The sequence below is a fragment of the Salmo trutta genome, chromosome 15, assembly GCF_901001165.1.
Source record: "Salmo trutta chromosome 15, fSalTru1.1, whole genome shotgun sequence".
Taxonomy (NCBI): domain Eukaryota; kingdom Metazoa; phylum Chordata; class Actinopteri; order Salmoniformes; family Salmonidae; genus Salmo; species Salmo trutta.
The window spans coordinates 17361408-17376980 of NC_042971.1; the positions used below are offsets into that span (position 1 = coordinate 17361408).

General features: G+C 42.0%; 1 protein-coding gene across 2 annotated transcripts in view; it reads left to right on the top strand.

Annotated features, from left to right (window-relative positions):
- The window catches only part of dlg2 (discs, large homolog 2 (Drosophila)), a 389583-nt gene that overhangs the window by 110013 nt on the left and 263997 nt on the right, over positions 1–15573 (top strand). Inside the window, exon 4 of one of the 2 annotated variants that reach the window (XM_029690593.1) lies at positions 3139–3207. In XM_029690593.1, coding sequence (XP_029546453.1) covers positions 3139–3207 — 69 coding nt within the window. Of the gene's footprint in view, positions 1–3138; positions 3208–12796; positions 13231–15573 lie in introns of those variants that run through there. The other variant, XM_029690595.1, reaches the window with a different exon arrangement.

The window sequence follows — 15573 nt, forward strand, 5'->3', positions numbered from 1 at the left end:
TTTTGTTCGTGCGTTCAGAGCACTATCCAAAGGCATAACGCGCGAGGCGGTACAAGACGAAAAGTCAAAATGTTCCATTACCGTACTTAGAAGCATGTCAAATGCTGTTTAAAATCAATCTTTATGGTATTTTTAACGTAAAATTGCGATGATTTTCCAACCGGACAATAGCGTATTCATTCAAGGAGAAAAAGGAGGGGCGCGCTCGCGGGATTGAGTATATCCAATCCCTTTGTTGCCAGGCAGTCCACACAGTAACTGAGCTCCTATTATCTGCCCAGTGAAATGGAAGCCTTAGGAAGTGCAACGTAACCCCACAGATACTGTAGTTTTGAAAGGGACTAGAAAGAACTACAATTCTTAGATCCTCCACTTCCTGGTTGACTTTTTCTCAGGTTTTTTCCTGAAATATGAGTTCTGTTATACTCACAGACACCATTCAAACAGTTTTAGAAACTTCAGAGTGTTTTCTATCCAAATCTACTAATAATATGCATATTCTAGTTTCTGGGCCAGAGTAGTAACCTGTTTAAATTGGGTACGTTTTTCATCCGGCCGTGAAAATACTGCCCCCTAGCCCAGACAGGTTAACCATGAGGAAATTGCTAAATTGATCTCAGATCAGCGTCTAGGGGAAACTTCACCTTATACCTAACACGCTAGTTACATTTGTGAAGAAAGAGCCTGAAAAGTCTGGCTACATCATGTCCCCTGTCTTCACTCCGTCTTCTCATTTGGGTCAGAAATCTCCCAACTATAGTGTGATGTCCGTGTTGTTATTTTGTTCTGTGTTACGAAACACATGGCAAGTATATTAAGCCATGCTAAATAAATTGAAGGCTTATCAAAATTTGTGGTAGAGTGTTTTTGATGCAATCTGGTACAGTGTTTTTGATCCCACTATTTGTTATTTTGCCACACAAGATGCAGTCTTTTTTTATGTTTTGCTTGAATTCATTTGAAGTGAGCACAGTTTCCTTGTACACATTTTAAATGCAAGAATGAGAGCATAGATGGTGAGTGAACAGAGTGAGACTGATTGGAGTGGGCATTTAGGGTTGATATAGACTTCCAGTGCCTTGCAAAAGTATTCACCTCTTGGCGTTTTTCCTATTTTGTTGCATTACAACCTGTAATTTAAATTTATTTATTTTTTTAATTTCATGTAATGGACTTACAAAATAGTCCAAATTGGTGAAGTAAAATGAAAAAAATTACTTGTTTCAAAAAATTCAAAAAAATTCAAAATGTAGAAGTGGTGCGTGCATATGTATTCACCCCCTTTGCTATGAAGCCCCTAAATAAGATCTGGTGCAACCAATTACCTTCAGAAGTCACACAATTATTTAAATAAAGTCCACCTGTGTGCAATCTAAGTGTCACATGATCTGTCACATGATCTCAGTATATCTACATCTGTTCTGAAAGGCCCCAGAGTCTGCAACACCACTAAGCAAGCGGCACCACCAAGCAAGCGGCACCATGAAGACCAAGGAGCTCTCCAAACAGGTCAGGGACAAAGTTGTGTAGAAGTACCGATCAGGGTTAGGTTATAAAAAAACATCAGAAACTTTGAACATCCCACAGAGCACCATTAAATCTATTATAAAAAATTGGAAAGAATATGGCACCACAACAAACCTGCCAAGAGAGGGCCGACCACCAAAACTCACAGACCAGGCAAGGAGGGCATTAATCAGAGAGGCAACAAAGAAACCAAAGATAACCCTGAAAGAGCTGCAAAGCTCCACAGTGGAGATTGGAGTATCTGTCCATAGGAACACTTTAAGCCATACACTCCACAGAGCTAGGCTTTACGGAAGATTGTCCAGAAAAAAATAAGCAAACATGTTTGGTGTTCGCCAAAAGGCATGTGGGAGACTCCCCAAACAAATGGAAGAAGGTACTCTGGTCAGATGAGACTAAGATTGAGCTTTTTGGCCATCAAGGAAAATGCTATGTCTGGTGCAAAACCAACACCTCTCATCTCCCCGAGAACACTATCCCCACAGTGAAGCATGGTGGTGGCAGCATCATGCTGTTGGAATGTTTTTCATAGGCAGGGACTGGCAAACTGGTCAGAATTGAAGGAATGATGGATGGCGCTAAATACAGGGAAATTCTTGAGGGAAACCTGTTTCAGTCTTCCAGAGATTTGAGACTGGGACAGAGGTTCACCTTCCAGTAGGACATTGACCCTAAGCATACTGCTAAAGCAACACTCGAGTGGTTTAAGGGGAAACATTTAAATGTCTTGGAATGGCCTAGTCAAAGCCCAGACCTCAATCCAATTGAGAATATGTGGTATGACTTAAAGATTGCTGTACACCAGCGGAACCCATCCAACTTGAAGGAGCTGGAGCAATTTTGCTTTGAAGAATGGGCAAAAAATCCCATGTGGCAAGCTTATAGAGACATTCCCCAAGAGACTTACAGCTGTAATTGCTGCAAAATGTGGCTCTATGAAGTATTGACTTTTGGGGGGGGGGTGAATAGTTATGCACGCTCATGTTTTTAGTTTTTTTTGTCTTGTTTCACAAGAACATATATTTCGCATCTTCAATGTGGTAGGCATGCTGTGTAAATCAAATGATACTAACCCCCAAAAATCCATTTTAATTCCGGTGTGTAAGGCAACAAAATAGGAAAAATGCCATGAGGGGTGAATACTTTCTCAGGCCACTGTATTTCTGTGTCCACTATGCAAGCTGTGTGTGTGTGTGTGTGTGTGTGTGTGTGTGTGTGTGTGTGTGTGTGTGTGTGTGTGTGTGTGTGTGTGTGTGTGTGTGTGTGTGCACATGCGTGCATCCGTGTTTGTGTGCCAGGTTTAATCATTTATTTTTCTTTGTCTTGGACATGTACACAGGATTACATGGGGTACTTATTAAAGAATCACCTTGGCCAAAAGTCAAACAAATAGTGAGGTACTGCTCAGCTTCAAGGTTTAATGGCAGAATGTCTGTATTGTGGAGATGGTGTTTTATACCCTGATATAGTATTATGACAATTATTTGGGCACTCACGGGTCACAGAAACGGTGTAATCTCAGAAGATGGATAGTTTATCTGTGGTCCCAATGAAGCCTATTCTATTAACATAATACAATGACACTTAATGTGTTTGTGTGTGTGTCCTCGGATGAGGGAGCGGAGCAGCTCGGAGCCCAGTAGGAAGGTGCAGACCGAGATCAGTGTAAAAGTCTCTGAAGTGAGTACCATGTGGAAGCCCCACTCTACCTACTGTAGTGTGTGTTTTTAGAGCATCACATCACCTTGTCCATCTCATCTGCACCACAGATGCATCTCACTAGGATGACTGAAGTGTACTAAGGTCAACCCGCCTGCTTAGAAGCGTAATTCTGTGGTAATTTGATGCTTAAGATGATTGAATTGCCAGAACTTGACGATTGTTTGAGAAGGTATACCTCCATGCTGGAGGATGGAACTACCAGTAAAATAAGTCACAGAAGACACTGGGCCGTATACAGTATGTTCTATTTAGTTATGTGGTGCTACGCTACTGGCCTCTTGTTGTTGAAGTGAAGATGTTCCTCGTTGTGTGATGGCTGGTGCATGCAAGCTTGTGCAGTTGTTTTGGTATTAGCTGGCGATGCAAGAGTGACCCAGAATCGAATCACCCATCTCTCAGGTCAACAGCAAGGGTTAAACACACACGTGTAAAAAAAAAAAAAAAAAATAGCCGGTCAACAGCAATGTTTTGGAGACCCACAGGGCTCGACATCGGCGGCTTCCAAACTGTGGGGCCAGAGGGGTTATTTACAGCGTAAGAGATTACACCGAATGTTGACTTAAACTGTTGCTGGCTTTCCAGGCAGTACCAAGAGGCAGTGTTATAGATGGGTTTTGATACCCCAGCTGTGGGAAACACACTGGCTTGTTTACTAGGCTTAATTTAAGGCACAGAGCTTTTAGCACTGGCTGGCTGTTAGTTACGGGAGAGCTACACTGGGGCTACAGGAAAACAGTTGTTAGCTGCTATACTGGACGCGTAGCTTTTTTCATGAGTAAGCAGGGCACAAGCCACCTGATTTAAGTGTTTTCAGATGTGAGCAGCACATTGAATTCTTGAAAATAGAATCAGAGTGAAATTTACGCTGAGCCCAAGTTTAATTTAATCCTCTGGCAACAGCTCTGGTGGACATTCCTGCAGTCAACATACTAATTGCATGCTCCCTCAACATTTTTGACATCTGTGGCGTTTGACAAAACTGCACATTTTAGAGTGGACTTTTATTGCCCCCAGCACAAGGTGCACTTGTGTAATGATCATGCTGTTTAATCAGCTTCTTGATATGCCACACCTGTCAGGTGGATTAATTATCTTGGCAAAGGAGAAATTCTCACTAACAGGGATGTAAACAAATGTATGCACAAAATTGGAGAGAAAATCCTTTTGTCTGTATGGAAAATTCTGGGATCTTTTATTTCAGCTCATGAAACATGGGACCGACACTTTACATGTTGCGTTTATACAGTACCAGTAAAAAGGTTGGACACACCTACTCATTCCAGGGTTTTTCTATATTTTGTAAAACATTTTCTACATTGTAGAATAATAATGAAGACCTTAAAACGATCAAATAACACATATGGAATCAAGTAACCAAAAAGGTGATTCAACAAATCAAAATATATTTTATATTTGAGATTCTTCAAAGTAGCCACCCTTTGCCTTGATGACCTCTTGGCATTCTCTTAACCAGCTTCACCTGGAATGCTTTTCCAACAGTCTTGAAGGAGTTCCCACATATGCTGAGCACTTGTTGGCTGCTTTTCCTTCACTCTGCAGTCCAACTCATCCCAAACCATTTCAATTGGGTTGAGGTTGGGTGATTGTGGAGGCCAGGTCATCTGATGCAGCACTCCATCCCTCTCCTTCTTGGTCAAATAGCCCTTACACAGCCTGGAGGTGTGTTGGGTCATTGTCCTGCTGAAAAACAAATGATAGTCCCACTAAGCGCAAACCAGATGGGATGGCGTATCACTGCAGAATTCTGTGGTAGCCATGCTGGTTATAAGTGTGCCTTGAATTCTAAATAAATCACAGTGTCACCAGCAAAGCACCTTCACACCATCACACCTTCTCCTCCATGCTTCACGGTGGGAACCACAGATGCGGAGATCATCAATTCACCTACTCTGCGTCTCACAAAGACATGACGGTTGGAACCAAAAATCTCAAATTTGGACTCATCAAACCAAAGGACAGGTTTCCACCGATCAAATGTCCATTGTTTGTGTTTCTTGGCCCAAGCAAGTCTCTTCTTATTGGTGTCCTTTTTAGTAGTGATTTCTTTGCAGCAATTCGACCATGAAGGCCTGATTCACACAGTCTCCTTTGAACAGTTGATGTTGAGATGTGTCTGTTACTTGAACTCTGTGAAGCATTTATTTTGGCTGCAATCTGAGGTGCAGTTAACTGTAATGAACTTATCCTCCGCAGCAGAGTTAACTCTGGGTTTTCCTTTCCTGTGGCGGTCCTCAGGGGAGACAGTTTCATCATAGTGCTTGATGGTTTTTTCCAATGCACTTGAAGAAACTTTCAAAGTTATTGAAATGCTTCATGTCTTAAATTAATGATGGACTTTTGTTTCTCTTTGCTTATTTGAGCTGTTCTTGCCATAATATGGACTTGGTCTTTTACCAAATAGGGTTCTCTTACGTTCTCCCCTCGGGTGTAGCTCGTCTGAGGAGGAGACGTAAATGCCTGGGCCTAAACACACCAGGTAACACGGATGAAATGGGAAGAAATGTGGGGTGCAATGGGCGATAAATAAATCAGACCACAACCAGAACTCAATTTTAACCCTCAGGGGATGTTTAGTGAATTATTTAAATAAACCGTAACACACCCATAAATAATCAGTAAGAAACAAAACAACAACAAGGTAAGAGAAGGGAATGTTTGGGATCGGGGTCCAAGTAATGAAAATAAACAAAATGTCCCTCTTCTACACACCTAAACCTTCCTAACACACTCTAAACCCTAACCCACTGTCCTACCTGGTTCCAAGAAAATACAAGGGTGACACCCGCCCGGCTAACCTAGTGTATAAAACAATGGGTTATCTACGTGAGAATATACACCCATGGGCAGATCTACCTTTTCCCTTCTCCAGGACCTAGGTAGGGTGGAGCGCCTCAGGAGGACAGGCTGAAACACAAACAAAGAAATTAACACCAATAATCAAACAAAAAACAAGTGTCCTCTCTCTCCCCCTTCTCTCTCTTCTCACACGGCAAACAGATATCCTCTCTGTAATCAGCTTCAGCCATGCCCACCATCGTTAGCCGCAACTCGGTACACCTGTAATGCTCAGGACAAACACACTAACGGGAAAATGGGGAACAAGAAAAACGTAACACGTAACAGGTTCTCTTCTGTATACCACCCGTACCTTGCCACAGCACAACTTATTGGCTACTTTGAAGAATTTGTTTAATTTGGTTATTACATTATTCCATATGTGTTATTTTATTGTTTTAATATCTTCAATATTATTGTACAATGTAGAGAATAGTAAAAAATAAAGAAACTCTTGAATGAGTAGGTGTGTACAAACCTTTGACTGGTACTGTGTTTCTGTTCAGTATAATTACCTCATCAAACTGTTGGGACAAAATACAGTAGATGTATGTATTGGTCCCATGATTCACAAACATTGATCTACAGTACACGAAATTTAAGGAGAATTGGCACCAAAAAAAAATCTAATTACAGTAGATTCATATTGCAATATGATATTCCTAATATTTATAGAAATCGGAAGCCCTAAAATAGAGAGATAGAAAACACCGAACAGAGAGAAGTAGTCAGAGGAGTGAAGGTGTTTGCTGTAGCATGAGAAGTCTGAGTCCTGTTTTGTGGGTCCTGAACAGATGATTGTTTACATATAAAAGCTTGGTGGAGATGGGGGAGTTTAGCAAATTATTACAACCTCTTTCTCAAGGCCTTCCTCCACTTTTTATCTCTCTCTCTCTCTCTCTCTTTGTCGCTTTCATGCACCATTCTACATCATTCCTCACCCCTATCTCTATCTTCCTATCTCCCCCTATTTTCTCTCTCTCTCCCTGTATGTAAGGCAGTGAGACTAGCAGTAATTGCCACCTCTCGCCCACACAGCCAACACCAAGGCCTTCACTGAGCCAATTCCTCCTGGAAAACACACTCGGCCCTGAACTTTTGCTTTGGAATTTCACAAGCATGATACAGCGAGCCTCCTCTCACAGGCTCTATCTAATCAATTTCCATAGATTTTTATCAGGTCATTCAGATTTACAGTGCATTTGGAAAGTTTTCAGACCCCTTGACTTTTTCCACATTTTGTTACATTACAGCCTTATTCTAAAATGGATTAAATATTTGTTTTCAAGATCAATCTACACACAATACCCTTTAATGACAAAGCAAGAACAGGTTTTTAGACATTTTTGCAAATGTGATTTTGTTTTTACCTACACTGCCGTTCAAAAGTTTGGGGTCACTTAAAAATGTCCTTGTTTTCCATGAAAATATATTTTAAATGAGTTGCAAAATGAATAGGAAATATAGTCGATGTTGACAAGGTTATAAAGATTTTTAATTGAAATAATAATTGTGTTCTTCAAACTTTGCTTTCGTCAAAGAATCCTCCATTTGCAGCAATTATAGTCTTGCAGACCTTTGGCATTCTAGTTGTCAATTTGTTGAGGTAATCTGAAGAGATTTCACCCCATGCTTGCTGAAGCACCTCTAACAAGTTGGATTGGCTTGATGGGCACTTCTTATGTACGATACGGTCAAGCTGCTCCCACAACAGCTCAATAGGGTTGAGATCCGGTGACTATGCTGGCCACTCCATTATAGACAGAATACCAGCTGACTGCTTCTTCCCTAAATAGTTCTTGCATAGTTTGGAGCTGTGCTGTGGGTCATTGTCCTGTTTTAGGAGGAAATTGGCTTCCAATTAAGCGCCGTCCGCAGGGTATGGCATGGCGTTGCAAAATGGAGTGATAGCCTTCCTTCTTCAAGATCCCTTTTACCCTGTACAAATCTCCCACTTTACCACCACCAAAGCACCCCCAGACCATCACATTGCTTCCACCCTGCTTGACAGATGGCGTCAAGCACTCCTCCAGCATCTTTTCATTTTTTCTGCAATTTACGAATGTTGTTATTTGTTATCCGAACACCTCAAACTTAGATTCGTCTGTCCATAACACTTTTTTCCAGATTCCTCTGTACAGTGTCTGTGTTCTTTTGCCCATCTTTTCTTTTTATTGGCCAGTCTGAGATATGGCTTTTTCTTTGCAACTCTGCCTAGAATGTCAACATCATTTCTCAGAACAAGAATAGACTGATGAGTTTCAGAAGAAAGTTGTTTGTTTCTTGCCATTTTGAGCATGTAATCGAACCCACAAATGCTGATGCTCCAGATACTCAACTGGTCTAAAGAAGGCCAGTTTTATTGCTTCTTTAATCAAAACAACAGTTTTCAGCTGTACTAACTTAATTGCAAAAGGTTTTTCTAATGATCAATTAGCCTTTTAAAATGATAAACTTGGATTAGCTAACACAATGTGCCATTGGAACACAGGAGTGATGGTTGCTGATAATGGGCCTCTGTACGCCGATGTAGATATTCCATTCAAAATCTGCGGTTTCCAGCTACAATAGTCATTTACAACATTATCAATGTCTACACTGTATTTCTGATCAATTTGATGTTATTTTAATGGACAAAAAATGTGCTTTTCTTTCAAAAACAAGGACATTCCTAAGTGACCCCAAACCTGAACGGTAGTGTAAGTATTCAGACCCTTTGCTATGAGACTCGAAATTGAACTCAGGTGCATTCTGTTTCTATTGATCATCCTTGAGATGTTTCTACAACTTGATTGGACTCCACCTGTCGTAAATTCAATTGATTGGACATGATTTGGAAAGCTCACACCTGTCTATACAAGGTCCCACAGTTGACAGTGCATGTCAGAGCAAAAACCAATCCATGAGGTCGAAGGAATCATCTGTAGAGCTCCAAGACAGAATTGTGTCCAGGCGCAGATCTGGGGAAGGGTACCAAAACATGTCTGCAGCATTGAAGGTCTCCTAGAATACATTTGGCCTCCATCATTCTTAAATGGAAGAAGTTTGAAACCACCAAGACTCTTTCTAGAGCTGGCCGACCGGCCAAACTGAGCAATCGGGGGAGAAGGGCCTTGGTCAGGGAGGTGACCAAGAACCCGATGGTCAATCTGACAGCGCTCCAGAGTTCCTTTGTGGAGATTGGAGACACATCCAGAAGGACAACAATCTCTGCAGCACTTCACCAATCAGGCCTTTATGGTAGAGTGGCCAGACGGAAGCCACTCAGTAAAAGGCACATGACAGCCCGCTTGGAGTTTGCCAAATGGCACCTAAAGGATTCAGACCATGAGAAACAAGATTCTCTGGTCTGATGAAACAAGGACTGAACTCTTTGGCCTGAATACCCAGCGTCACGTCTGGAGGAAAACTGGCACTATCCCTACGGTGAAGCATGGTGGTGGCAGCATCATGTTGTGGGTATGTTTTTCAGCAGCAGGGACTGGGAAACTAGTCAGGATCGTACAAAAGATGAACAGAGCAAAGTACAGAGAGAGATCCTTGACGGAAACCTGCTCCAGAGCGCTCAGGACCTCAGACTTGGGCAAAGGTTCACCTTCCAACAGGACAACGACTCTAAGCACACAGCCAAGACAAAGCAGGAGTGGCTTCGGGACAAGTCTCAGAATGTCCTTGAGTGGCCCAGCCAGAGCCCGGACTTGAACCCAATCGAATATCTCTGGAGAAACCTGAAAATAGCTGTACAGCAACGCTCCCCATCCAACCTGACAGAGCTTGAGAGGATCTGCAGAGAAGAATGGGAGAAACTCCCCAAATACAGGTGTGCCAAGCTTGCAGCGTCCTACACAAGAAGACTTGAGGCTGTAATCGCTGCCAAAGGTGCTTCGATAAAGTACTGAGTAAAGTAAAAGTTTTTTTTAAATTATTTGTATCAAGTTAGCAAAAATGCCAACCTGTTCTTGCTTTGTCATTATGGGGTATTGTGTGTAGATTGATGAGAGAACAAAACTATTTAATCCATTTTAGATTAAGGCTGTATCGTAACAAAATGTGGAAACCGGACAGCAAAGGGGTCTGAATACTTTACAAATGCACTGTAAGCCTGCGTGTAAGAGTGTCTGAATGAGCTCTAACAGACTTTCCCATAAGAGGCAATGAATGCTTGATCGCCAACACTGATTTGCCTTGTGGGTGTTTAGCAAGCCCAACACATGCTAGGTAATGTTAGTATCAACAGCTCATCCAAAACGCTGAAACTATAGCAAGCCTTGATTAGTCATCGCACAGCTGTACATGTCAGCTTCCCCACTAAGGTCCAGGGTGACCACTTAAAATCTGAGGAGGAAAGGTTAGGGTTAGGCAGGAGGATCAACTTGATAATGAGGCTGTAGTCCTGTGAATATAACTAGTGATGAAAAGTCCCAGTAATGTTTTGCCGATGACAGACTAACGCCATTCGAGTAGCACAAGATATCACGCTGCTTGACTGCTGAACAGTGTTAGCATGTAGCACCCACACATTTGGACCAGCTCAAGTTGGTAGATATGAGTCACGAGGCCCATTATCATGACATTCATCCGCCGCCATCATCTCATGTGTCAGCATGATAATGCACGGCCCCATGTCGCAAGGATCTGTACACAATTCCTGGATGCTTGAAATGTCCCAGTTCTTTCATAGCTTGCATATTCACCAGACATGTCACCCACTGAGCATGTTTTGGATGCTCTGGATTGACGTGTACGACAGCGTGTTCCAGTTCCCACCAATATCCATCAACTTCGCACAGCAATTAAAAAGGAGTGGGACAACATTCCGCAGGCCACAGTCAGCAGCCTGATCAACTCTATGCAAAGGAGATGTGTCGCGCTGCTTGAGGCAAGTGGTAGTCACACCAGATACTGACTGGTTTTCTGATCCACGCCCCTACCAATTTATTTTTTATGTATCTGTGACCAACAGATGCATATCTATTCCCGGCCATGTGTAATCCATAGATTAGGGCCTAATGAATTTATTTGAATTGACTGACTTCCTTCTATAAACTGTAACTCAGTAAAATCCCAAAAATTGTTGCATATTGCGTTTCTATTTTTGTTCAGTATATCTAACATCTACAGGATCGGTGGGTCCCCTGTAGGATGGTTGAGCTAATGTAGGCTAATGTGGTTAGCATAAGGTTGTAAGTAACAAGAACATTTCCCAGGACATAGACCTATCTGAATTTGGCATAAAGCTTAAATTCTTATTAATCTAACTGCACTGTCCAATTTACAGTAGTTACAATATGTCAGTGAAAGAATACCATGCTATTGTTTGATGAGAGTGCACAGTTATGAACTTGAAAATGTATTAATAAACCAATTAGGCACATTTGGTCAGTCTTGATACAATATTTTGAACAGAAATACAATGGTTCATTGGATCAGTCTTGAACTTTGCACATACACAGAGTGAGAGAGCAGACCCGTAAAGCTTAAATAACCACCCAATAATGTAGGCGTGAATGATACTTGCCTCTAACTGGTACCATCTCAGCTGATGCGTCAGCTTAGGCGGGGCACTCGGGTTTCCTTTCTGAACTGGCTCCGCTTAATTTCTGAGTCATGTTTCGAAGAGAACTGCCAGATGTAATTTTAGTGTTAGTTTGCAAATGTGTTGCTTGTTTTAAGTACAGTAATCCAATGATTCCAATTATTTCTAACTAGGAGTAGGAACAGTTTACTAATTTGTCTGCATTGGGCTTGTTAGCTAAGCTCTTTGGGCCTTATAGCATGTTGATTATAGCATTTAGGAGCTGCATTTCCTCTCAAATCCTTTCATAAATGTATTTTAGTTTTAGACACAGCCCATATAAGTATGTATCATGACAAAATAGTAATGCATGTGAAGGTAATGCTTTTTCTGGGTGACTTTCTGGCTAGTTAACATGAATATCTTATAAGAGTTGAAATAATGAGTCAAGATGAACATGCAGGTATTCTTCTCCTGTTTTTTTTCCCAGATGTGTTTCATAACAAGAGTTATTGGTCTCCATCAGGGACAGCCAGTGTGTGGGCTTCAAGGGAAAAAATGGTGCTGTGTGTTCAAATGTTCGGGCCGATTTCTGGTCCCAGTCCGTCCCTGGTATCCATTGTGTGTTATGGGCAGCCTCCTCTGACGGGCCATGTTGCTGCATATTAAGAAAGACAAATTCTGTGAGCTATGAGCTGCTTCTCTCTATTGGACATTTCATAGACTTCAGCTGGATTTCCAGAACAATTTAATGATCTTGGTTAAATATAGATATCAGGGCTTGTAAGTAGAGTTTTATATTACTGTAAAATAGAGTAGTATTTTACAGTAAAACGAGTAGTGTTTTATATTTTACAGTAAAACGACTTAACGGCGAAGCAATCATTTATTTTTTTGTATTGGTGATTCAACCAAATGGTCTCATGGAATTTCACAATAAATTCCACTTTGTCCATAATGGGCACACGACTACTCAGTGTAGAGATTTGTCTCTGCAACAAACTAAACAAAGTCAAACATTGCTGTCCGGTTTCTATAAACTTGCCTATTGTGTATGTTTTAAAAATCACGTTAGCCCACTGAGCTAAAGCCTAGGCCTACACAGGTGTGTTCAAGGTTGCTCATCATAGTCTTGCAGCCAACACACACGCTGAAATGCTGCTGCTCCGTCTCAGCATCAGCATCACCACGGCTCTCTTCCTCCGCTCTTTTCCCTTTCCACACTGTCGCTCAGTCATCGTCTGGGAAAGCAGAGGAGGAGAGGGAGCCGGTTCTCAGGTTGGAGGGGGCCAAGCCTGTGGCACGCTGGCCAGCAAGACCATGCATTTGTATGTGTGCTGGACTTTAAGATTGCGTTAGGATCATGAATGCCTGTAGCATTGTGGAGGAGGAATCTAGTTTCTCAGAGGGGCCCCACTTCCAGTAGCGGCTATCCGTGTGCCTTCTCTCCCGTGGCGGCTTACTCCTCTTCTCCCCCACCCCCTCTTTCTTTTTTTTCTTCTTCTTCTCCCCCTCCTTTCCATCTCACACATTTTGTTGCGGCGATGAATTCAAGCATAGGTTGAGCTTTTCTGCCCGCAATGGATTGTCTTTGCATTGTCACAACTAAGGTAAGAGCAGCAGTGCCAGTGAGAGACATAATGAGAGAGAACGAGAGAGGGATGCAGCGAAAACGGGAGGGGAGAAGCTCTGTCTGTGTCTGTCCTCCAGTGTTGGTTGATCTGCATATTTCAGCTGCCTGCTCAAGGAATTTGGGTGTGTGTGCGCATCTGTGCGTGTGTGTGTTATGGCCAGTGGTTCACATTTCATGTTTAAGTGTGATTTTCTTTCTTTTTTTTCCCCCTCCCAAGTTGTGTGTGTCCATCTGTCCACAACGGTCTTGGCTGGTTAACAGGCTTAAAGCCCGCTGGGGAGCGACAGCACCTCTATTGAAATGTCACACTACTAGAACTTGTCGGAAACTTCAGTCAGTCCTCCGCTGCTGCCTTCAGAGAGATAATGACCCTCTTTGTTGTGAGGTCCGGAACATCCTTTTTGATCAGGGGCTAAACAATAGCTTATAGCAGAGCTTGGCTTGGGCTGCATCTGGAATCAATTAAGGGGAAGCCTCTTTCCCAGCTGTCCACAATTAGCAGTAGAGTAAAGTATCACTGTGGTTATTTGAATGCAGCAGTTTATTGAGGACATGCACATCCTCTCTGATTTATGTTTGTTGTAAGAGACCAGCAGACTGACCAAGTAGTCAATCTGACAAATGAGAACAATTTTGACTGTGTTAATGGTTTTTATCTTTTTATAATTTTGTCTTGGCAGAAGTGTGAAAGCGGTAGTCAAGGTTTGTTTTTGGGCAGGAAAGAATACCAGGTGTAAGACCTGCTTTGGTGTCGGGGGAAGTATCCCCTAGATGCTGATCTTGGGTCAGTTTTGCATTTTCCCCACTAATGTTTAAGGTTATGATTATGAGAGCCGAGATCCAAGGGAAAAAGTAGTTCCAGAGCATCTGCTTTGCAGTCATTCTCATAAAAAAGTTATGTTTTGACTGAATTGTAATGACTAATCATGGAATCCAAGGAAGCCTCATAAGACCCTAAAACTCTGTCACTGCTAGAGCTATTCCATCCATCTGGGATGACACAAATAACATCAAGGTATTATTATTGTTCATTGGGTACCAAAAGAAAGAAAAGACTGAAACAGCGAGGGACTACCTTGGCTTGTCCAATAAAAAATGCAAATGTTGTTTTTCCATCGCAAAGCGTTTCAAAATGTTTTCCGTTATGTGCCCTAATGAACACGACGCAGCAACTCCTAGAATAAATGATGATGTTAATTCCCTTTCTAAAAGCCTGGTTAAATATGTATGTTTGTTTCATGCCATGTCAAATTCATGATATAGAACACTGTTTTCATTGGGAAAATGTTGTTGAGTGAACAGATCCCCCATTCCCTCTAAACCATTACAGTAATCAGGTTTCTGAGTTAGGCAAAACAAACACTTAAAAAAATCCTCCTGTGCAGTCAGAAAGCAGGCGGAGCTCATGAAGAATGATGTTTTTCACTAGTTACCGGCTTTGATTGAATAGGACCCTCAGCTGTGTGGATCTTTGTTTCGCAAGGAGGGTGCGTGTTTGTGTGTGTGTGTGTGTGAAACAGACGGAGATTCAAACCGATTACATAGATATAGAATTAATAGACTGGGCTTCGAACCTCTAACCCTTGCAATTTGACACGTAAACTCACTGGTACACTTGCAATGGCTGCCGGGTATTGTGATGCAATAATTTCCATGGTAATGTAGAATGTTCATTCAAATTGATGTTAGCTGATGTAGCTCATGCAATGGAATGTATGTTTTGTAACGCCAGTTGAGTTGAATCAACAAATCACAGCATATTGATGGTTACACTTCCTGCTTTTACTGCCTCCTATGCTAGGTTGAATATATACAGGTTAAGACAATGTCGTCACAAATCTGGGACCAATGCCATCGCTAACTACCAGCGCCGTTGCTAACTAGCGTAGCTGGTCCCATTGTTGCGAAGAGTTATGGGTTATTAGAATCCCGTTGTTTTAACCTTTGTCATCTTCTACCTAGCTCCTATAGGTACACTCGCAGTGGGAGCCAGTCCACTCATTATGCCGTCATTGACCGTCATTGACTTGACTCAATGCAGGGTTTACCAAACACGGTCCTAGGGCGCCCCCTGGGTGCACACTTTAGGTTTTGCCCTAGAACTACAGAGCTGATTAAAATAATCAAAAGTTGATGATGAGTTGGTTATTTGAATCAGCTGTGTGTGTGTGTGGGGGGGCTATTATTGACACAAAATATACAAAAAAAGCCCTTAGGACACACTGCTCACAGTACGGCTCGAGCCATAGGAGAGAGGATGAGAAATGGATGCCCATATACAAAAGGAAGACCTTATCAGTAGACATCCCCAATTTGCCAT